The 24,054-nt window shown below is 33.4% G+C and overlaps 1 protein-coding gene across 1 annotated transcript in view; it reads right to left on the bottom strand.

Moving 5' to 3' along the window:
- Nucleotides 1-24,054, bottom strand: part of LOC145277555 (multidrug resistance-associated protein 1-like) — a 131,266-nt gene that overhangs the window by 10,459 nt on the left and 96,753 nt on the right. Inside the window, exons 24-27 of the mRNA XM_080129027.1 lie at nt 17,002-17,128; nt 13,880-13,981; nt 6,459-6,605; nt 163-321 (exon numbers count right to left, since the gene is read on the bottom strand). Coding sequence (XP_079985153.1) covers nt 163-321; nt 6,459-6,605; nt 13,880-13,981; nt 17,002-17,128 — 535 coding nt within the window. The remainder of the gene's footprint in view (nt 1-162; nt 322-6,458; nt 6,606-13,879; nt 13,982-17,001; nt 17,129-24,054) is intronic.

Here is a 24,054-nt window from a genome sequence, read left to right as displayed (position 1 = left end):
ATGTAAAAAAAAATTAAAAAAAAAAAAAAACAATGTGCTTGGCTAAAAGAAACTGTTAATTTGAGCGTTTGTATAAGGTTGTGTACAAATTACATTCACTGCTGCTTCTAACACAAGTAAATATATATAAAATAGATTAAAATTAAAACTTCTTAAACTCACCTGTGGGAAAATAGTAAGTTTTGATCGAAGATCATGGAGACCCATATCCGCAATGTTTTGTCCATCAATCAAAATGGATCCATCCGCTGATTCAATGATCCGAAATAGTGCAAGTGCTAGAGAAGATTTTCCGGCGCCTGTGCGGCCAACAACTCCAATCTGTAAAACAGGTTTCAAAATTTTTCATTTTAAAATGGTATTAAGAAAGGAACAAGTGAAAGTCTCAGTTAGTATAGAATTTCATTTCCGCTTGATAAAAACTGGTTTTCTTTTTTTGTTGTAGACCCTCTACATTATGTACAAATCCCAAGAACGATAGGAGCCTTCTATCATGTCTGAAAATGACACAATGTTCAACAAGTGAAATTAGAGATGCACTGCTGTACAACTCGTGCTCTCTACCAATCAAATTTATGACAACATGAGTATTGCCAGCACCCTCAAAATGTAAATCTAGATGGTTCAGCGCAAACGTGCATAAAATATAAATACAATACAAGGGGAGACAATCATTTTTTTTTTTCGTTGGTTGCATAGAATTACTTCTCTTGACTACCCTTATTTTAAATGCAGATGTTTAAGTCTAAAATATGTTCTGCGCTCATCTTCATTTTCAAAAGCATAAAACTAATGCAAATTACAAAGTAGTTTGATGACTTTGTTGCTGTTGAGATAAGTTATGGTTTCATATCAGTGTTAGGATGTTCGTCCTCCCAGGTTTTACTTTTATTATCTGAGAAGGGGTTAGCGACAACTCGGAATCATTATTATAAGGGAATTAATTCTATTTTGCTAAAGTAGTTGAAAAAAAATCATTTTTTCTTACAATTACTCGAATGTTTTGTTTAAGAAAAATTGCAACATCGTCACAATTTACAGGTTTTTTGTATTAATGTTATAAAACTTTGTTACATTAAATGAAATAGTAGGGTAGCAGTGTCAGAAACTGATTTTAAGAATGCATGAAAAAAAAATTGAATAATTCGACCTCCTATTTTTACAAGCTTAGAACTACTTGAAAAATGTAATTCAAACCCTAATTTTTTTTTTCAATTAAAGAAGCAAAGACCAAATCTTTTAAAAAATTGCAGGTTTAATAGCAAATTATGCAATATTTGTTTTTTTTTTTTTTTTAAATCGGCTTTCTTTAAAAAAAGATTAGAAGAAAACCAACAAAACTTTTATTTTCGAGTATAAAAATCGATATAAATTTCAAAAAATCTCTTACCTAAGAAAAACAAAAAAACAAAAAAACAATTCAGTGTGTAGTTCCATTCTTCATTGTTAAGAATTTATCCATATTTATATTTTAAATTCCATTTATTTTTTTAAATAAAATAATTTTTTAAATGACTATTTGAAAAACGCACTATCATGGAAGCATTTTTTGAAAAACTGGAAGTAATCTTTCTCCTTGTTTTGAACTACGGATGAACAAAAGGACATAAAAACCACACGTTCGCATTAGGCGTGTAGCCTTGTACCTGGAGAAATATGTGTTCCCATAGTTTAAAAATAGTCAAATTTTACTCATAAGATTATTCATTTAAAAAAAAAAAAAAAAAAAAAAAAAAAAAAAAAAAAAAGCACTCCAGGAATTTTTTTTTTTCTTTTCTCAAAGAAGTACATAATTTTTGGATTTATTATATTTTCATTCTTTTTTGTCGAGTGAAATTAAAAAAAAAAAAAAAAAAAAAAATATTGAATGAAATTGAAAAAAATTGTTATCGTCCATTACTTACTGGACAATATAAGCAGAACATAGGCTTCCAATTAAAAAAAAAAAGAAAAAAAAAAAAAAGGGTTTTACACTTTGGACTTTACAGGTAAATTTCCAAAAACCACATTTTTGTTTTAATTTACAATATATTATTTATTGATCTTTTATCTTCAATTTGTGATATATAAACGTTGGTACATTAATTAACTATTAATTTTATTTTTATTTTGGACTATTAGTCTTATCTTTATTAGTTGTTTTTGGATCTTTTTATTGGTTCACAACGTTTCAGCCAACTTCCTCTGGCCTTCGTCAGTGGGTAACCGCGACGGATAGGAACTTCGAATCTCCTAACTGCATTCTCAGCCATCACTGCCATCCGTAGTTGTTGTCTCACCACATTTTTGACCAATTACCTCTGGCACGCTTTGGGTGGGATTGAAACCGCTATCTTCAGACAATGTTCATCTGGAACCGTAGAGATTCAACGTCTCTATCAACTGCGCCACGGGCCCCGGAAGATCAGATAATAAATAAACGTGGATTTATAAGATCAAAGAATCCAACCTTGATCGCCCTTCGGGGCCCGTGCCGCAGTTGATAGAGACGTTGAATCTCTACAGTTCCAGATGAACATTGTCTGACAACAACTACGGATGGCAGTGATGGCTGAGAATGCAGTTAGAAGATTTGAAGTTCCTATCCGTCGCGGTTACCACCTGACGAAGGCCAGAGGAAGTTGGCCGAAACGTTGGGAACCAATAAAAAGATCCAAAAACAACAACTAATAAAGATGAGACTAATAGTCCGAAATAAAAATAAAATTAACATATAATGCTCATCTCAAAAAATGAATTCCAATTTAGGAATAATATATATATATATATATATATATATATATTAATTAACTATTTAAATTTAAATAGATATTTCAAAATGGGGGGGGGGGTTAAAAAACCCGTTTGTCTAAAATATTATATTGGGTTTATCGGAAAGAGCATAAAATTTCACATTGACCCTGAAAATATTGTAAAAATTGAATCAATAGAAAGATTTTGATAGATTTTTAAAGTTTAAAAATTCAAAAATATTTAACTCGTAAAATTTAATTGATTTTATTACATAAAAAAATGGCCGCATGGAAGCACGCCGGCACTTTGTAAACACTGTTTTTTAAAAAATAATATATCTTATTTTTTTATATAACTTTAATAGTTTATTTTGGAAGTATATTCCATAAAGAAAATAAACAACCCACTTTTAAAAGAGAAATTACGAGTTTTTTATATTTTATTCGCAGTTTTGTGTTAGGGGTATCAAAAATTCCCGCAAAATTCCGATACACCTAGTAGTGGGGAAAATCATTTTTCCTACAATTCTTAGTAAAATAGAGTTACCTCCCTTAGAACAACGAGTTAAGATTCCATATTACGGGGTTACTTTGTTGCTCACTGTACAAGACGCTACACTAGGGAATGCCAATAGGGTCGTTCAGATATTTTTTGTAGGCACATATCCAAGTCTACCAACTTCTCAAAACGATAGCTTGTCTTTAAAAGGTAAAATAGAAAATATTTACTTGCTCATGACCTGAAATTAAAAATTGTGAACTGGTGTGAATTCAAAAGAAAATCCCACATATTTTAGACAAGACTTTATTTTTTTTACTAAATAGTGTTTTCAACAATTTGTTTAATTATTTAAAAAACTCATAATAAAACTGTTCATCTTTTTTTTTTATATATACAGTTTATTTTTAATTTGAAAATATTTTAAAACAGATTATAAACAAATCTTTTTTTTTTAATTGAAATGTTTTTATTTTGACAATATTTTTTAATTTTATTATTTGTTAAAAAATATAATTAAAAACACATTTAAATTATAAATACATTACCTTGATTTTATTATTTATTAAGAATTTAAACATTTTTTGAAAACAAATTATTATTTGTCCCCCCCCCCCAAAAAAAAATCTAGCTAATGTAGGATTTTGAGGGGATTAATACTGATTCGCAGTTTCAAATAAAGCGACCATGGGCAAGTGGATATTTTTTATTTTATTATCTGTTGTTGGTAGAGTCAATGAAACAGAGAGGAAGGATGAAATTTCAAAGATGAGCGAACTGAGGAAATTTTGGGATCTTTGCTGTAAATGAATAGGATTTGGTTGCTTATCAGGTTTGGTCAGGAGTATTTATATTGTTGGTGAGGGAGTCAGGTTAATTTTGTTTGTTGGAGTACATTCCATAAAACAACTATAGATATTATAAAACAACTATAGATATTGTAAAACAATTATAAATATTGTAAAACAACTAAAGATATTGCTAAATAATGATGCATTTCGCATTTAAATGAAAAGTACAACATTAAATCACATTATCATATTTAAGAAAATAAGACGATTTCAGGTTCTCATTGATGGACGTTCATCCAAGCAGCATAATATTAATAGGGGAGTGCCTCAAGGGTTGATCTTTAGACCATTATTATTCCTGATATTCGTTAACGACCTCAACGATAATATTGTGTCCAAGATGGGTATGTTTTCTTATGATACAACGCTCTGTGACATGCGTGAGGGAAGAACAGATGTACACAAATCTAAGAGAATAGCTGAATCCTTAGAAAATCACTTCCAGACGGTAGTGGAATGAAGATGTAAATAGGTGGTGACATTTAATGATAGTAAGACTATCCTGCTCTCCTTTAACAATTACAAGAAGCTGCTCCAACCACCATTATCCAAGACAAATAACTCCCTCCCTGAGAATTCATCTTTCAAACTGTTTGGCTTGACATTCACAGGAAATATGAACTGGAACAAATACATCGAGGCGATTGCGAAGGCTGCTGCAAAGAAGGTTGGCTCCCTCTATCGTGCTAGAAAACTACTCACACCTTACAGAATCCTTTATCATCACCATTCGGCCATGCATGTCACATTTGGGCTGGTGCATCTCGCTCTTGGATAGGGTTTAAAAATGAGTCTTCAATCTAATAAGTTCCAATTTATCCACTAGACCAACCCTAACCCTAACCCTTGTCCTATCGCCGCAGTGTTGCATCCCAGTGCCTGTTTTACAAGTATTTTAATAGAATGTGCTCTGATGAACTCCTTGCAATTGTGCCCCCCTCGACATACATATCCTCAACAAAATCACACTCTTTTACTGTATAGGTCTCTAGATGCTAGAAAGCTTTTTACTCTAATAGCTCCTTCCCTCGAACAGGTAGATTTTGGAAGTCCCTTCCTGCTACCTACTTCCCTAACTGTACTTATAGGCGAATGTAACGTAAACCAACGTCTTGTTAATCTTCCATAAACATGGTACCAATTAGTAGCTCCCTCCATCCAAGTGGTTATAATTCTTGTTTGGTCTAAAAGTGAATAATGATTTAACATCCATTTTATATGCTGACAAAAAAAAAAAAAAAAATTTTGCAAATTCAAAATCAAATATTGACAAGGAAGAAACAATTAAAAAATTTTCATTCAAGTGACCTCATTTCTTTGTTATCTTTATTTATGAAGCTCCATATCTATGTGTGTAATATTTGTGCATTCCCTATAGAAAGAAAGGTTACAGAATAATCTACATAAAATCTAAAAGTGTATTCTTATGTAAAATTTATCTGAGAAGATAATGGAAGTGTTTCTAAGGGGGCTATGAGGGAAAACTCCATTAAAATTTCAAATGTGTCATGAAATTTAAATCAAATGTATCATGAAATTTAAATCATATGTATGAAATTTTGAAAAGCAATGGAATGGTACTCTATGTACCATCTTGTGATATGTGTATATGATCTTAATGAAATCCAAACCATATGTATAAGCCACTAATTCAGAATTTTTTAACATTTCAGATTCTTTGACTATATTAGGAGGCAAAACTGGATGAAAAATAAATAAATAAATAAATAAATAAAACTAAAGGTTAGAGAATAATCTACATAAAATCTAAAAGTGTATTCTTATGTAAAATTTATTAGGAAGACAATGGGAGTGTTTCCAAAGGGGCCATTAAAACTTCAAACACATTTTATTTTCATGAAATTTAAAATCCTATGTATGAAATTTTCTGGAAAAGACTATGAAAGTGGTCTTGAATCTTTAAGTTCTTTCCTAAATTAAGGGAGCTATGGAAACTGAACCTTCTGTAAAACTTCAAATATATCCTATTTCAATGAAATTTATATCATAAACTTATCCAGGGAAGATAATGAAAGTGATCCCAAATTTCTGTTAGTTTATGCATCACCTATAGGTGACCATCAGGACAGGGGCTCTTTAAAACTTCAAATACGTGTATGTGATTGTAACGAAATTCAAACCATATACATAAGCCACTAATTCAGAGAGTTTTCTAACATTTCAGATTCTGACTATATTAGGAGGCAAAACTGGATGAGAGGGACATTAAAAACAACGAAAGAAATTAATATGGTGCTAAAAACAATGAGAAAGTACATAGCTTCTTTCGAGTTAATTAATGCATTAAAATATACCATATCAATATTCAATTTAAAACTATTTTTATCTTGAAAACAAAGACAAATTTCTGATTACCTTTTCTCCAGAATTAATGTAGCAATTAATTCCTTTAAGCACCAAATCCAATCCAGGTCGATATCTTGTGCGGTAATCTCTGAACTCCAAGTTTCCTGTGCGTGGCCAATATGGGTCAAGATCATTGCCATCAATATTCCAAGGTGACTGAAATTAATAACATAAAAACAAAATGTATTTTTATAAAAAAATAAGTTTAATCCGTTTTGATTTTATCATTTTCACTAACGTCTTCATATCTTGTTCCAAAAGTTTTTTTTAATTATTGTTTGGTTTCTTTCTACTACTGATCTTATCTTGGAGTGTTATTTTACAATCTTTGCAAGGTCACGTGGCATAGTGGATAATTACTTGGTAAAATTCAATTGTAAATTTATATTATTCTGAAGGTTCAGTGCAGGCGACACAAAATCCAATTGCAATTTGTTTAGAACTTCTACCCAGTTATGGCTGACAGAACGTAGATAAAATAAAGGGTTCTGTTTTAAATTCTGTGCAGATTTCTGAGTTCGATAAAAAGATTTTGAGAATCTTTGTGTTGAACTCGAGAATTTGTATAGCATTTCAAATTCTTTCTAATCGATGATAAAGACTTGTGGTGCAATGAATAGCATTGCTAGGTTATAACCAGTTCTAAAATTTTTTAGATGTGGAGTGATAATTTGTATTATTTGTACTATTATTGTCATTTTTGTTATGTTCCTAGCATTCTGGTTGATGTACAACTTCTAAACTTCTTTAGGTGTATCTTTTGGAATTTGGAAACATAATAGAACCTCACAACATGATCATCAGTATCATATTAGTTTTTTGGGGGTTTTTTTTTTTAGGGAAACTGCCCCAGACATGGTATGAAACCACTTGATGTAAGGAGCTAAAATAAAAACACCACTTCAATAAAAAACAAAAAAACTAGCCAATGATAAATGTTATATGGATATATTCCAACACAGGCACAGGAAAAAAACATTTTCCCTCTTTGTCAGAAATGTCGCTCATGGGGTGAGAGGACTAAAGGACAAAATAAATAAATGCAAAAGTGACAAATTTATCGAAAGTAAACCCAAGATCCACTTTCTAACCTCCATAATGCTCTGGAATGTGTTAGACGGCTTTAAAAAATTTACTTCCAAAGTAATCCATCTCTGAGCAATTTATCCATTTTTATTGCTTCCATGTTTTCCTTTGCCTTTCCCTGTGAATTGAACCTGATAACTCAATGATTCTACACCTACTTAACCCATTTTTCAATGTGACCATACCATCAAAGTCTACTCTTCTGCACTCATCTCCTTCTACTGTTCTGATTTAACCTTTTTCCGAAGTTAAAAAAGAACTAAGTCTGTCTTTAACATTCGCATTAGACATCTATCATAGAATTCTAATATCATGAAACGCATGTCTTCAACCCTTACTGTCCAGGTTTATATCTAACTCAGAAACCTATGTGAAATTTCGAACTGAACCCTTTAATCCAGGGTTGTAGATTTTTCTCACTGTTAGCATCAGGAATTTTTAAAAAGTTACTTTTGTTTAATGTTTAAAAATATAACATTTTTATTGGAAATTTGTCATTGTTAATTGGGTTTTAATGTTGTGAAAACTGCAACAGTTGTCTCTCTTTAACCGTGTGAAGAGTTGCTTTCCATTGTTCGTGTATGGGTTTATAACGACGTGTTATTTAAGCTTTTGACTAACTTGGAATTATCTTCTTTGTATATAAATGAGTGTTTTATGTGTACTCACTCTTCGTCTCATGTAAATAAATAGACGACAAACAAGGTATATATTTTTTTATTTAATTTATAATATACTATCAAAAGTTAATTAACTAACCAACAATTATTAGATATTCATTTTTATACAAAATTCCAATAGAAATAACTTATTACATGATTACTTCCCTTTAATGTGTAAGAATATTCGTTGAGCAAAGAAAAATGTTTCCACTGTAGCAGTTCTACTACCGAAAATAAGTATTTTAAGAAAAGAAAAAAAAACTGGCATGAAATAAACTATATCCATGACAATAGTGTAGTAGAAGGAATAAAATAGGCTAATCTAAATCAAATATCTATATGTCAGATGGATTGCTGTTTGATTTCGACTTTAAAAATCTGGCAAGGTAACTTTATATTTTTAACCAGCAGGATCCATGTAGCGGTTTTCAACTGACACTGGTTTGAGTCGCCAATGCTTTTGTTTTATTAAAAAAACTAATAATAACAATAAATAATAAATGTAGTATTAATGGTAACAATAATGATAATAATAATAGTAAAATAGTTAGGCAATGTAGGAACTGCAAACGGTATTGTTTGTGGTGATAAAAATTATCTGACAATTATAAAAACAAATAACAATATGAAGAATTTTACGTTATCTGTTTATCAAATTGTTAGGCGAATTTACTAATGAGTCACAAAAATAAGTGTTAAAAATTTTTTTTTTACAAGGTGGTCACCACTTATCAAGGCCCAGAAGCCACTCAGGGATAAGGGTTATTGCATGTACAGTACGTTAGTGTGGAGATTTAATAAAGTGTCTACTTAAGGGGACAGTTCATCAAGAATTTGTTTACGTTGGACTTGAAGACATCCAAGTTGTAGTCAGGTGGGAAGCAGGCAGACGGAACAGAGTTCCACAGGCATGCAATTCTAAGAAAGAAGTTTTGTTCATGGAATCTACATTTTGATTTAGGCACAGATAAATAGTGGGGAAAGTTTTTGACAGTGGTTTCAGCTAGACGGGTGTTTATCGTGAAGGATTGGCGAGGGAGAACCAGAGATTGGAGCTCAAACGAGCACCTGCCATGGAAATAACGATAAAACAAAGATAGGCTCGCAACATCTCTTCTGTGGGAGAGAGGTTGCAGGGTAGAGAAAAGGGCATCCCTCACTAAGCCACAAAGTCTATTTTGTACTCTGTCAAGGCAGGATAGGCTGTTTTTTAGCAGCTCCTGCCCAGATATGGCAGCAGTATTCCATGCTTAGACGTACTTGGCTTTTATATAAAACTGTTTTAAAATTTCTCCAGTATAAATAAAAAATGAAGGTATTGTTTGAAGTGTTAGATGAAAGTACAGAACAGGTAAGAACATACAGAACATTATTGTCAGCTTTCCACCTAAGCACCTCTTAAATAAATAAGAACTATTCTGAAATACATAAAGAGAGAAAAAAAAATAGAATTCTGCTGTCTGGGCTTTCATATGTGTAAATACATGAATGTCTAAGAGAAATGCCAGATGTATGAAATTATGTTGCATGGATAATTTGGAATCTGGTTTTCCTATGTGTAAGCTGAATGATATATGTGAAGCATTGTTTTGTATTGATAAAAAAAAAAAATTTTTAAATGGTAGTCAGAAAAGTTACAATACAATCTGCAAGAAAATGTTTTTGTTTTGGGGTACATATTCGAAAGCGGCACTAAAAAGTTATTTTCAGTGTTTGGAAATACGAATTCCTAATTTGATGAACGACTGGTTCTAACATATAGGGTTTTTCTAACTGGTGATTTCTGGCTATTCCATTATTCTGCTAAACTAAGAATTAAACAGGAGCATTCATTATTTTCTAGTTTTAGGTCAACGTAATATGTATGAAAGTAGTGCATTTAAAAAGTCGAAGAATTTAGCAGTGGTATAACTTTGGTAATTTCAGGTTTTGTGGGAAGACTAAATTTAAAAAGGCAAAAACATTTGTGGAAATACATGTGAAGAGACTGAGGTAAGGAGAGCAAATTATAATATTTATAAAGCAGTGATGAAATGTGTACTCGAAACACGCTGCAGTACGAGCTTGGAATGGTGAATGCGAAAGATTCACATCAGAATGACTTATTTATTTTCTTATTGTGTCAATAGTTAGGTGGGCAAAAAATGTTACCATTTTATTATATACTAGCAGGGGTGCTCGGCGTTGCTCGGGTGTTTGGAGGTGTATGCTGTGCAAAAAAGCAAAAAAACAAAAAAAATGGTTAATTTTTTAAAACTTTGACCCCTATTATGACCCCTTAAAATTTATAGTTTCGGGCTCAAATCACTTTATTAAGTTAGATCCAGGTTCAAGGAACCTATATCTAAAATTTCAAGTGTCTAAACCCAAAATTGTCGGAGGAATTTCGTAGAGTTCTTAAAGGTCAAATCGTTGAAATTTGACCCCTTAACAGCCAAATTTCTGGCTGACACCCGTCACATCGATTTTCCCAAATCTCAGTACCCGGTATTTCAAATTTCCAGTCTATAGACTAAAAATTGACAGAGTTATTGCGTAGGGAAATGTACACAGACAGACAGACACACAGACAGACAGACACGTTCACTTTTATAGATATATAGATAATAATAAAGGTTAAATAAGTGGTTTTATTCATTTCTACAACTTTTTCTTTCAACAGCAAGTAATATTTCAAGTGAAATAACCTTATATAAAACTTATCGTTAAAAAGTAGAAACAATATTGGTCATAATTTAGATCAAGTGTTTTTTTGTGTGTTTATTAGTGCATTTAAACTTCAAGTCAATCTTTCATCACAACTCTTGATAAGCAAGACAATGTGCTTATCAGTAATTTAATTGTTCAAAGGAATGATATATAAATCAACTAAAATTTGTTTTATTTGGAAAAATGATGAATAATTCTTAGATTATAAAGATCTGATATTTTATACATTTGGTTGTTCCACAGAAATCACACCGGGTCGTATCTTGGGTTTCATGCAACAAATCTGATCGGCGCTTTTTTACATTTTGTCACTGTGCAGAGGGAGACAACTCTTGTTTACTAAAAAATTTGTTCATTTTTTCCATCTTATAATTTTTTCCATCTTATAATTTAGGACGCGAATATTTTTTATTAAATCAAAACATTAAAAAAAGAAAGCTGCAACGATTTTTTTTTTTATGCAACAAAGTTGAAAACATTAATAATACAAAATATAGTCGTTACGCAACTATTAAGAGAATCGTTTGTTTTCATATCATTTACGATGCTAAAACCAATGAACAAACAATATTTGCATTAGATGAAAACATTTAAAAATAAAGCTGTGGCAATTTTTTTTTTTTTTTAAATTAAAAAGTAACTCTTATGGCAAGGTTTTTAAAAAATAGTCTTTATTTTAAAAAATACAAAAATAAAACTTTTAAAGATGCACAGACTTTTTTTTCTTACTGTAACAATGAAAATGCGATGATAATTGTAGAGGAATTGTAAACAAAGTTGATAACATTAATAATACAAAATGTAGTCGTTACGCAACTATTAATAGAAAACCAATGAACCCACGATATTTTCATTAGATGAAAATATTTAAAAAAGCTGTGACGACTTTTTTTTATTAAAAAGTAAATGTTATGGTAAGGTTTTTTAAAAATTAGTCTTTAACCTTAAAAAAAAAAAAAAAGGAAACTCTTTTTGTGAAAATTTTAATTTCGATTTCAAATGATGTATTTTCAAATAAGTTTTCATTATAATACCTTTACTTTATATATCATTTTAAAGAGAGTTTTTCGCTCTATGTAATCGTTTAAATTAAAATCGTTTTAAAACAATTGTCTTTTCAAAACGTTGAATATAAGATGGGAAAAAGCAAATTCACACAATTTTCTTATTTCAATTCAAGCTAGGCTGAAAAGCTGCTGAAACAGCTTGCGATATCAAGACAAGAACCACTACTGAATGTGCAACGAACAGCACAATAGTAGTTTCGTGAAATTTTGTGGCAGCGACGAGAGTTTTGAACATGGTGAGCATCATCCATGCACAACCGTTTAAGAATATGCTTCTGAATTAGATGTATATAATGATTTTCAACCAGTTGAGAGCTTGGAAAAACAACAAAAAAAATTGATAAATGGGTGTCTCACTAATTGAATGACAACCAAAAGGAATGCCATTATGAAGTATCATCTTCCCGTCTTTTATGCAACAAGAATGACCCCTTTCTTGGCCGGGTTGCGATTTGCGATGCAAAATGGGTTTTTTATGATAACCGGCAAAATTCAGCTCAGTAGTTAGATACCGACAAAGCTCCACAACATTTCCCAAAGCCAGAGTTACACCAAAAGAAGGTCATACTGATTGTTTGGTGATCTGCGATTTGTCTCATCCATTAGAGTTTTTTTAAATGCAGGTGAAACCATTACGACAAATAAGTATTGTCAACAAATGGATGAAATGCATCAGCAACTTGGACAACTGTTGTTTAAAGTTAGCAGAAGGAAGAAAAATGAAACAGAAAAAGACCAAACGAACAGAAGTCTTACCACGTGTGTGTTGGGTGAGGTTGGGCAAAAGAGAGAAAAATCAAGATGGCGCCCATAGTTTTAAAAGGTGTACTCTGGTGAAATTCACACGAAATCACACGAGATCATGCAGGAGACATGTATAAAAGGAGTTGACAGGCTAGGTCGGGGAGAAGTAGAGAGACGAGGGTTGTTGACAGTGGTAATCTTGAACCCGGCGGTTATCGGCTTGCAAAGGCGAATTCCTTTTTCATTATTTCTTTAATTTTGTTGTCCTAAACGAAGAACACTTCAACAACAACACCCAGCATTAGTTAACTTAAAAGGCATAATTCTCCTCCACGACAATGTCCGATCGCATGTTGTGAAACCAATCCTGCAGAAGTTGAACAAATTGGGCTACGAAATTGCCTCATCCGCCATACTCTCCAGATCTCTCACCTACTGATTACCACTTTTTAAAGCATCTCAGCAACTTTCTGCGTAAGAAATACTTCAAAAACCTGTCATATCAAAACCGCCTACAGCGACTTCATCGCCAAGATTTTTATGTTACTGGCATAAATACACTTGTTTTGCATTGGCAAAAGTGTATTCATTTTGATGGTGCTTATTTTGATCAATAAATTTTTGTTTGAGTCAAGATATGTTTATCTGAGTTTAAAAGTTAAAAACTGCAAGAACTTTCTTGTCAACCTGATGTATATACATATGTGTGTGCGTGTGTGTGTGTCTGATGTAAATCATGATTAAATCAGGTTTCAGAAATAAAGAATCCTCTTACATGTGTTTCGGAGAAAATTTGTCCTAGCACAAAGCCCTTCTTTATTTATCATAAAATTAAACCAAATGAAGAGATTTTCCACAATTAAAAGAAATAACTTTATGGCTAATATGAAAAGATTGATAGAAAAATATACCATATTACTATAATTAAATTTTTGGGTTTTATTCATCTCTTACTGATTTTTTATTTTTTCTTGCACTGCTTATTAAATTATTTTTATTATTTATTTACCGGCAATACTTCAAGCAAACTGCTATACCATTTTATTTCTTATTGTAAACTTTAACAAAATTAATTACTTATTATTTAATGTAACAAAACAAAAGAGAAACAAAAAAAAAAAAAGAAAACAATATCAAATAAAATACAGAAATTGCTGCTCACCTCAGGGTGAAGATTACAGTATTCAATTATGCGTTCCACGGAGACGAAACTTGATTGGAACTGAACGATGATACTAAGCAACCAGTTCAATGTTTGAGTGATCTGAAACATAATTCAAATGAAACAAAAGAAATTTGGATTATTTTGACAAGCAGAAATATGCATTTTTTTTTAATAGTACATTTTATAATAAGCGAACATATACTATATTTACTGCTTCTTCTCACAAAGAAGGAAGTAATGCCTTGGAGGATGATAACATGACAAACGAACATATACTACATGGTTACTGTTACTGGTTCCATAACTCATCATTTGTTATTGTTGTTTACAAGTACCTGGTTAACAATATAGGTTTTTCCCTATTCAATCAAGGATGTTATCAACCTACTTCTTCTGCCTACCCCATCTTCTTTTCCCTTGAGCTCTTCCTTGCATCATAGTTTTTGCAAATCCTTTTGCATGTGTTACATGCCCATATCATCTGAGTTTCCTCCTTTTCACCATGGTGATTAGGTTTTCATAGTGACTCACTTGTCAAGTGACCTTCCTGCAGACTTCATTGTTGGTGACATGGCATGGTTAGGGTTAAGGTCCACTTTCTATTTTCATAACATAAGGTGCTGTTAAAATAAATATTGGAAGCAATTAAAGCATTAAAAGTTACTGGTCCTATAATCCACCAGGGTCATAGGGGCACTGCATGATAGATAAACGGTGGATCAACTTGATACAGTTGTGGGCGAGTGCCTGGGTGACATCGAAGCATTTCCCTGTCAATGTTGTCAGCCCACTTCTGTGTACCCAATTTTCTTTTTCTTTGGACTGTTCCTTGCAGAATGGTATTTGCAAGTTCTTTTTGCATGTTACGTACCCATACCATCCGAGTTTTCTTTTGTTCATCATGGTTAGGTCTTATTAATGACGCACTTGTTGAGTAACCTTTCTGTGGACTTCATTGTTGGTGACATGGTCCTTGTATGAGATGCATCTTATTTATACTGGTTGGATCCTCCTTTGTAAGTTTGCATCCAGTGTCCATGTCTCGCATGTGTAAAGCACGATTAAAGTTACTAGTGCTTTTAGTAGCTTCAACTTGGTCCCAAGAGGGATTTTTCTGTCTTTCCATATGGTCTTCAGTCTTGTCATTGCTGCTTCTGTTTGAGCTGCTCTATACTACACTACCCGCTTCTATACCCCCCCTCCCACCAAAAAAAGGAGGTAATGCCTGGGAGGATAGTTTCATAATAGCAGAATATTTCTAATGTACCAGATCCTATATTTGACATTCTTGCACACAGCTTAAGATCACACTCTGTTTAGAGTACAATGTTTTTCTGTTACACTAATACTGAGAAAGTATAAATGGAAGATTGCCAGGGGGCATTATTCAATCCCCATTGTCTCCATTAACAGAAACAGCTGTGTCTCTAACACATTAGTAGATGCTCATAGATATATATTATACATATATAATTTATTCTATATATGAAACAGCGAAACAGTACTGTATGTGGATGACTATATATATATATATATATATATATATATTAGGATATTAGTGTTGGGACGATTAATCAGAATCAGAATTGGGAATATCGGAATCGGTATTGGAAAAATTGATGCCTATTTTCCGATGCCAAAACAATTTTTTTTTAATTGTCTTTTTTTTTTTTTATTTGATTTTGTTTAAAGTAAAATCTTCCATTGCTGGTAATAATGATGAAATAAATGTTCATTGATTTTAAATATGAGTAAAGCTAAAATCGGGGAAAATAGCAATATTATAGTTAAATAATTAGAGATTTATAAAGAATCGGAATCGGTAATTGTATCGGAATCGGGAAAAATATTGGAATCGTCCCATCATTAATATATATATAACACATGTTAGTAGATACTCAGTGGATAGAGTCATCTTTCTAGCATCTCTCTATGGTCATACTCCTATCAACATAAAGACAAACATAAAAGAAAAAACATAAAAGAAAATAACATTTTTTGCTCAATGGCTCATGCTCTCAGTTGCATTATTCTTTTATAGTATTAGGTTAATTCCCCATCATATGCTCCCTCGATAGAGCTTCAAAAGCTAGCGTCCAAACATACCTAGCTCATAAACCAAAAGAGGCAGATCTTTCTTCTTTGCCATGCTTTTATTTCCAACTTCCTGTTCATGACCTCAGATCTCAGCCAACACTAGAAGTATGTAGGGTGTGTGTGTGTGTGTGTGTGTGTGTGTGGATAGGGCAATGGACGATAATCCTGGTATTCAAATTGAATACCAATCATATTCAAACAAACCCCGTTTCTCATAATATTTCTCAGTACTAGGACTTATACTCGAGTCTTCAGGACATGGAATCAAGGTGCTGGCCTCGAGCATCACTAGATCTCTTCACGCCACTGCCCGGTACAAACTCCTAATTTGTAACTCCTACTGCTAAAAAGAATTTTTTATTTGTTTAATTTTAACCTTATTTTAAGCAGCAGCAGCATCTGCATATTGCTGCATGAATATTTGTGACGTGTAAATGTCAAGGTCATAGGGTTGAATCATAAAACAGTTATAAAACTGCAATAAAATGAGTTCATTCTTTATACCAGTTTGAAGAGTGGAGTAGATAGGTGGGTGTACTTCCGCAATTACAGTTTACCCGGATTCTAAATGATCCCTCTTTTAAAGAATACTAGTCTTCCAAAGTTTGGTTGTTTTTGTTTTATGGCATATCAACCCTTTTTATATTATTTAATGTTCTCAGTTATTCATGGTGTTCGGTTTGATTGTTTTGGAGAGGAAAATTGTTTTTGTTTTTGGCTTTGCAGAACATGATTGAATTTTGCAAAGAGAAAGAAAAAACCAGTAACATTAATATTTGTTGAATTTTAAGTCAGGAGGCCGATATCTTCAGACAGTCTGATCTTGTAGCATCACGACTTTTGCAACACACAAGACTTTGTTTATAATAATCATAAACATTAACTTTCATTCTAAAATCACATTATCAATCCATAGTTTTGTTATTTCTAAAACAATCAGCAATATATCAATTTTGAACATGTAAAAAAAAAAAAAAAAAAAAAAAAAAAACAAGAAATGGTTAAACTCAAATTTTTCTTACTTCAAAGGAATAATTTATAGCCATTCCGAGGAGAGCGCCATTTAAGCTCCCACGAGATAAAATTCCAGCAACGCCAACAAAAAATATCAATAGGGAACTAACTAATTCCATGCGGACACTCATCCATCTGAAATTAAAAAAAAAAAGAAAAAAAAACTTTTAGATTTAATTTTTTTTTTTTTTAATGAAAGTCGCTCTAGACAAGGTATGAAGCCACTTGGTGTAAGGAGCTAAAAGTAAATAACAAAATGCTATTTTAAGGTCAAAGGAATAAGCCAAGTGTTTGATGGATTTTGATTTGGAACACAGCAATTCTCCCCCTCCCCTTTGTCAGAAACATCGTCATGGAATGTGAGGACTAAAAGACAACTTAAGAGAAGCAAGAGTTATGAGGCTGTTGAAAATAAACCAAAGATCCATAATTAACTAATAATTACGATGATATCTTAATTTGGGAGATTTGTGGAGTCTGTACTAATAAGTTACTATTTCTCAAGGCCAAAAGTTACTGGAGAATAAAAGTTAATGAAAGAGATATATTGTCAGTTCAATGATGAAGACCTTTTTTTTTCACAAAGGAGTAACCACTTATCAAGGCCCGGAGGCCACTTGAGGATAAGGGTTAATGAGTGTACAGTGGTCAAGGGGAATATGTCATAGTCATCGTTAGTCGTGGAAATTTGGTAAATTGGATTACTTAAGGGTATGCCTCATTAAGAATTTGTTCACATTGGACTTGAAGACAACCATATTGTAGTCAGTAGGAAAGTGGAACTCTGTTCCACAGGCGTGCAGTTTTAAGAAAAGCTTTGTTCATGGAATCTACATTTAGGTTTAGACACTGATAAAGAGTGGGGGAAATTATTGATAGTGGGTTCAGCTAGACGAGTATTTTCTGTGAAAGTCAGGACAGGGGGGGGGGCATAGACTGGAGCTCAGATGAGCACTTTCTATGAAAATAACGATAAAGCAGAGACAGGCTCACAACATCTCTTCTGTGGGAAAGAGGTTGCAGGAAAGAGAAAAGAGTATCCCCTACTAGGCTACAAAGTCTATTTTGAACTCTGTCAAGGAAGGATAAGCTGCTTCTAGCAGCTCCTGCTCAGATGTGGCAACAGTATCCTTGAATGTACTTGGCTCTTATACAGATAGAGAATTGCATCAGCAGGGAGATATCTACTGTAACAGTAGAACGATCCCACCATTTTTCCAGCAGCCCTGGCAACGGACTTGGAAAATGGTGGGATCGTTCTAATGATTTTAGGATGCAATTTGGGAGATCATTGATGCAGATCAGGAAGAGAGTTGGGCCCAGGATGGACACCTGAGGAACTCCAGCATTAATACTGTGAGCTTCTGATTTCTGCCCATCAACCATTACTCTTATGAACCTATCAAAGAGAAATGACTTAATAATTGAAAACACACTTCCAGCTATACTGTAGCTAGAGATTTTGTGGAGTAGACCTTCATAACTCTTAGCACACCTGCTGTAGATCTAGCAGAATGGAAACCATATTGCATGTTACTGAGGAAGTTATTTTTACTGAGGTGGTTCACTACTTTTCTATTTAACACAGATTCCAGTAACTTACTCATGACACACAGGAGACTTATTGGTCTGTATTGAAAGGGAGATGACTGATCACCTGAATTTTTAAATATGGGACATACTGATGAGGTTTTCTAAGGTCTTGGGAAGCATTTTATCTTTTTTTTATTTTTTTTTTTTATTCAATTTTCACCCCAAACAAGGCACAGTGCCACTTTGAAGCAGGGGGCTACTATTAGGGAATTAATTAGCGGGGTCATTATGAAGGGAGAAGAGTAGAAAGATGTTTGTTAACATTACACTTGAACTTCTGCATATCATTGCAGTTGGGAAAGCAGAATCCCGGAAGGGAGTTCCAAAGACCCGCAGTTCTGGGGAAGAAACTATTGGAGTAAAAGGCTTTCTTGCACCTAGGGATCTCTACTGTAAAGGGATGAGACTTAGTAGCTTGTCGGGTTTGTCGGGGGTAGTTACGTCGGGGAGGTACAAGTGTTTGCAGTTAGTCAGAGCATTCACCATTAAAGTATTTGTAGAACAGGCAGAGGGATGCAACATCTCGTCGATGGGACAGAGGTTGAAGCCTAGATGACAGTTCAGGACCTATCAGGTTGGCGGCTCTCTTTTGAACCCTGTCCAGGAGCGATAGACAAGCAGCAGATGCACCAGCCCAGATGTGACAACAGTACTCCATACATGGGCGAATGGTTGCCTTATAGAGGTATAGGATACTGGCAGGCGTAAGTAGTTTTCTAGCACGGTAGAGGGAGCCAACCTTCCTTGCAGCAGCCTTGGCAATGCTCTCAATGTATCTATTCCACTTCATATTCCCTGTAAACGTTAGGCCGAGGAGTTTAAAAGAAGTACTTTCAGGCAATGTGTTCTTGGCCATTGCTATGGGTGGTAGAGAAGGTTTCTTGTAGTTATTGAAGGAAACAAGCTTAGTCTTAGCAGCATTGAATGTGACCAACCATTTTTGTCCCCATTCCACTACGGATTGGAGGTCGTCCTCTAGTGTTTCTGCCATTTCCTTGGATATGTGTTCATTTGTTTTCCCCTCATATCTGTTATAGAGTGGTGTCATCGGCAAATATACCCATCTCCGAAACAATATTATCAGGGAGGTCGTTTATGAATATTAGGAATAATAGAGGTCCAAGGATAGACCCCTGAGGTACTCCCGCATTTATGTCATTGTTTGGATGTATGTCCGTCGAGGACAACTTTGATTTTTCTATTACTTAAGAAGGATTTAATTACATTATGAATTCTTCCAGTGATTCCATATGATCTAATTTTCCTTAGAAGACCATCGTGCCATACCCTGTCAAAAGCCTTAGATATATCGAGGGCCACCGCTCTACCCTCCCCTGTTTTATCCAATGAACGGTATATACGTTCAGAAACTACAGTTAAGATATCTGCTGTTGAACGGGCTTGCCTGAATCCATATTGTTTGTCAGTCAGGAGTTTAGCAGCTGTTAGGTGCTGGACTAGGGCTTGATTAACTAAGGACTCAAATATTTTGGCGAAAAGCGGGAGGAGGCTAATGGGGCGATAATTTAGTGGGTCAGTTCTTTCACCAGAATTCTTGAAGACAGGTACCACAGAGGCGGTTTTCCAGCAGTCGGGAAGACAATGCTTAAATAGTTTTGTATGGGAATTAGTTCTGGTTGAAGCTTCTTGAGCACTATAATAGGAATGCTGTCTGGGCCAGTTGTTTTACTGGAATCAAGGTTTTTGATTAGCTTGCAACATTATGCACAGATATTTATAAGTCGCATAGTGTGTTTTCAGACACAGGAGGAAATATGGGGGGTTGGCAGCTCTGATCGCATAGGGTAGAATTAGTTGCAAAGTTTTGGGCAAAGTTTGGCTTTGTCTGATGCTGACAAGATTACCTCAAGTCCATTGATGATAGTTGGGATAGAGCACACTTCTATTCAGGACCTTGTTTGTTATCTGCCAAAATTGGTGGGAACCAAGCCGCTGCTCAGTTACTTTGGACTTAGACTGAGCATACAACTCTCTCGTATTCTTTATTAGTCTTTTACAGTGGTTGCTGGCAGTCCTGAAGGTGGCTTTAGTCTCAGTACATCTATTACGTTAGAAGCAATGGAAATAGTGATTTCTGTGCGCAATGGCTGCAGCACATTCTGGAGAGAACCACAGTTAGCTGTTAGGTTTTTGCTGGAATTTTTTGAGGGTATGAAGCGGTCTATACCTACAATTAACCATTCGATTAGGTCTGATACTATGGAAGACACATTCTTTTTAAACATGGAACAAAGAGGTAGATCTTCTATAAATGTACGAAAGCTATCCCAGTAAGCCATAGAGTATCGATATACTGTACGATGGAGAGGTATGTCGGAGGACTTATTACATTTTGTTCTTATTTTAACAGAGACAACCGAACGGTCGGAATATCCCAGTAGGGACAGAACGGAAGACGAACATAGCTCAGGGCAAGATGAGAGGATTGAAAATCGTGAATGAAATGGACAAAATTTACATAACAGGTATTTGTTGACTTTGAATCTAAAGATGACCTTTTATGAGCCTGCAGGGAAGAAGTCGCATGGCAATGTGTTCCACGGGTAGCAAACTTTTAGAAAGAAACTGTTTGTGAAAATTCTGTTTTATGTTAGACACATGGAGAAAGGAGAGTTCTTTGCAGTAGTGGTAGGAAGTCACTTTCTGCTGTTAATGTCTTACAAGGATTGTGGCTCAGTCGAGCATCATTCATGGGATAACAACAGAGCAGAGAAAGACTAGTTATGACTTCTGTAAGAAAGAGCCTCAAGAGAACAATAGCGATCATCCTTCACTAGATTACAAATTGGTTACCAATCATATTCAAACCATCTCCGCTCATCATTTCTCAGTACTAGGACTTATACAAAGTCGATTTTGTACTCGACTTTTTTTTTCTTTTTTTTTTTTTTTTACAAGGTGGTCACCACTTATCAAGGCTCGGAAGCCACTCAGGGATAAGGGTTATTGTAAGTACAGTATATTAGTGTGGATATTTAAAGTGTCTACTTAAGGGGGCGGTTCATCAGGAATTTGTTTACATTGGACTTGAAGACATCCAAGTTGTAGTCAGGAGGGAAGCAGGCAGACGGAACAGAGTTCCACAGGCGTGCAGTTCTAAGAAAGAAGTTTTGTTCATGGAATCCACATTTTGATTTAGGCATAGGTAAAGAGTGTAGAAAGTTTTTGACAGTGGATTCAGCTAGACGGGTGTTTTTGTAAAAGATTGGCAAGGGGGGACCAGAGATTGTTGAGGCAAGAAAGAATGCTCCAAGTGACTCATCCCCAGATGTGAGAGCAGTACTCCATATTAGGATATATACCCTTATCCCTGAGTGGCTTCTGGGCCTTGATAAGTGGTGACCTCCATGTAAAAAAAAAAAAAAAAAAAATCTAACTCATACAGTGAATGGATTGAATCAGGAGTGCACATTCCTTGTTTAACTATAAATTTTCTATCTCCCAAGTATCCATCCAGAAGGAATTCATTGTCTGACAAAATAGAGGGTGGTGCAATGAAAATCTCAATCACATGTCGGCCATATTGAATTCTTTCTCTAATTGTGAACAAAAATGTTATGTTGATCAGTAACAATTCACGGGTTTTGTTTATGTGTGTAAGTATTTTTAACAGAATAGTCAGGGAATTGTAAATAAGTAATCTATATAAACAAAGCAGTAGCTGTATGTGTGTGTGAAAATATTTTACTGATAAACTCTTAAACTATTAGATCACATAACACTGAAATTAACAGGAAATAGTAATCATACACCAAAGATGGTTTATAATGATTAAACTCTGTTTGGATGGATGAATGCATACAGAAATATGTCAGCAATTGAAATGGAAAATGTTTTAACTTGTCAACATATTACTATTACTTTTGTGCATGCACGGATTCATTCATGTTTGAAGTGGTTTCATTTTAAATCTTATCTATCTGTCAATAGCTTAAACGGTATGAAACGTAACTGGAGCGCTAAATGTTTTGGTTTAGATTCTAGCTGATGGCACTCGAGTAATTTTTTAAAACTTAAAATCAATACCATATATTAGGTACAATAATAATATTCAATAGAGAATTGACTCTCTAATATTAAATACGAGATCTGTATGAATTAAAATATATTTAAGCATATTTTATGGCTGGACAAAGGCAGGTGGCCCTCATAAATCTTATATAAAATTGTTTGAATTAAATTCATATGTAAATAAAGTAAAAGATGTGAACATTCACGTAGCTAGCGGATGCAGAGGCCATTTTAAAATTTCCATTAGTAAGAAACGTTGAATCTCGCACAATGTATCCTACTGAAAGAATTATATAGCAGGATAGAATATGTAAAAGCTGAAAGCGATTAGATTTTTATTTTTTTCTGTAAAATAACACACAGTGACAATTTTCAAACATGACTGGCTAGCCAATTGCTATTTAGGCCTGACTTTGAAAATCCGATCAGATAACTTTATATGTTAGATGATGACTAATTTGTGTAACCCTTGCTTCATTAAAGATTCATCTCACAGGTACAAATTCAGAGGGTATCCATTGTCTCTTTATAAAAAAAAGCCAGTGCTCAGCTTTCTGAACAGTTCAGCTAAAACTAAATATATAGAGGTAGAAACTTGAAATATTAGTAGGCTGTATTGTCTCTTTAGACTAAACAGAGGCCTACGCAGATATGGCAAGAGATTTGAAAAATAAATAAGGAATGCAACGGTCATTTGTTATCACATTTTTAAGTTCTCTGGTAATTTAAAAAAAAAAAAAAAATTCAAAATTAGAAGCTAAAATTAAATTTGTTTTTAGAGAAAATTTATGTACTAGCAACGTTTAGCCAGACTGATGAATCATGAAATAATTCAAATAGCTATCTGTGGATGACATATATATATATATATATATATATATATATATATGCATATATACACACTCACACATACCGACATACTAGCTATGGTGAACTATTTGTATGCATTTTTATTTGGCAACAAAATGTTTCTGAATTTTTTAAATAGGGATTGATAATTCATGTTATTTAAATTATTTGGACTACTGTTCTCATACTGAGTTTTATTTTTTCAACGTTTTGGCCGATGTAACCTCTGACCTTCTTTAGGTGTATCTTATCAAACTATGAATAATATAAATATATATATATATATATATATATACACACACACTAGATGCCCCCGGACTATTTGTATTCATTTTTATTTTTGCAACAAAATATGTTGAAATTTATCCAATGTTGCTTTCTTGAAAACATTTTTGCTTTTTTAACAAAAACAAAAAATTAAAATTAAAAAAATGTTGTGTATCATGTGTTTTGAGGAGGTAAGAAAAACTGTCTTAAAAAAAAACAAAAAAAAAAAAACAAAATTATATATATATATATATATAAAGTTCCCCAGATACTCTAAAATAATTAAAAATTAAGAAACTATGTTTATTTTTTTCAGGGCT

Source organism: Euprymna scolopes, chromosome 6, assembly GCF_053919585.1.
Source record: "Euprymna scolopes isolate OS-2025 chromosome 6, ASM5391958v1, whole genome shotgun sequence".
NCBI lineage: Eukaryota > Metazoa > Mollusca > Cephalopoda > Sepiida > Sepiolidae > Euprymna > Euprymna scolopes.
Note: the sequence above shows the minus strand (reverse complement) of the source record. Positions and strands in the feature narration are given on the sequence as shown.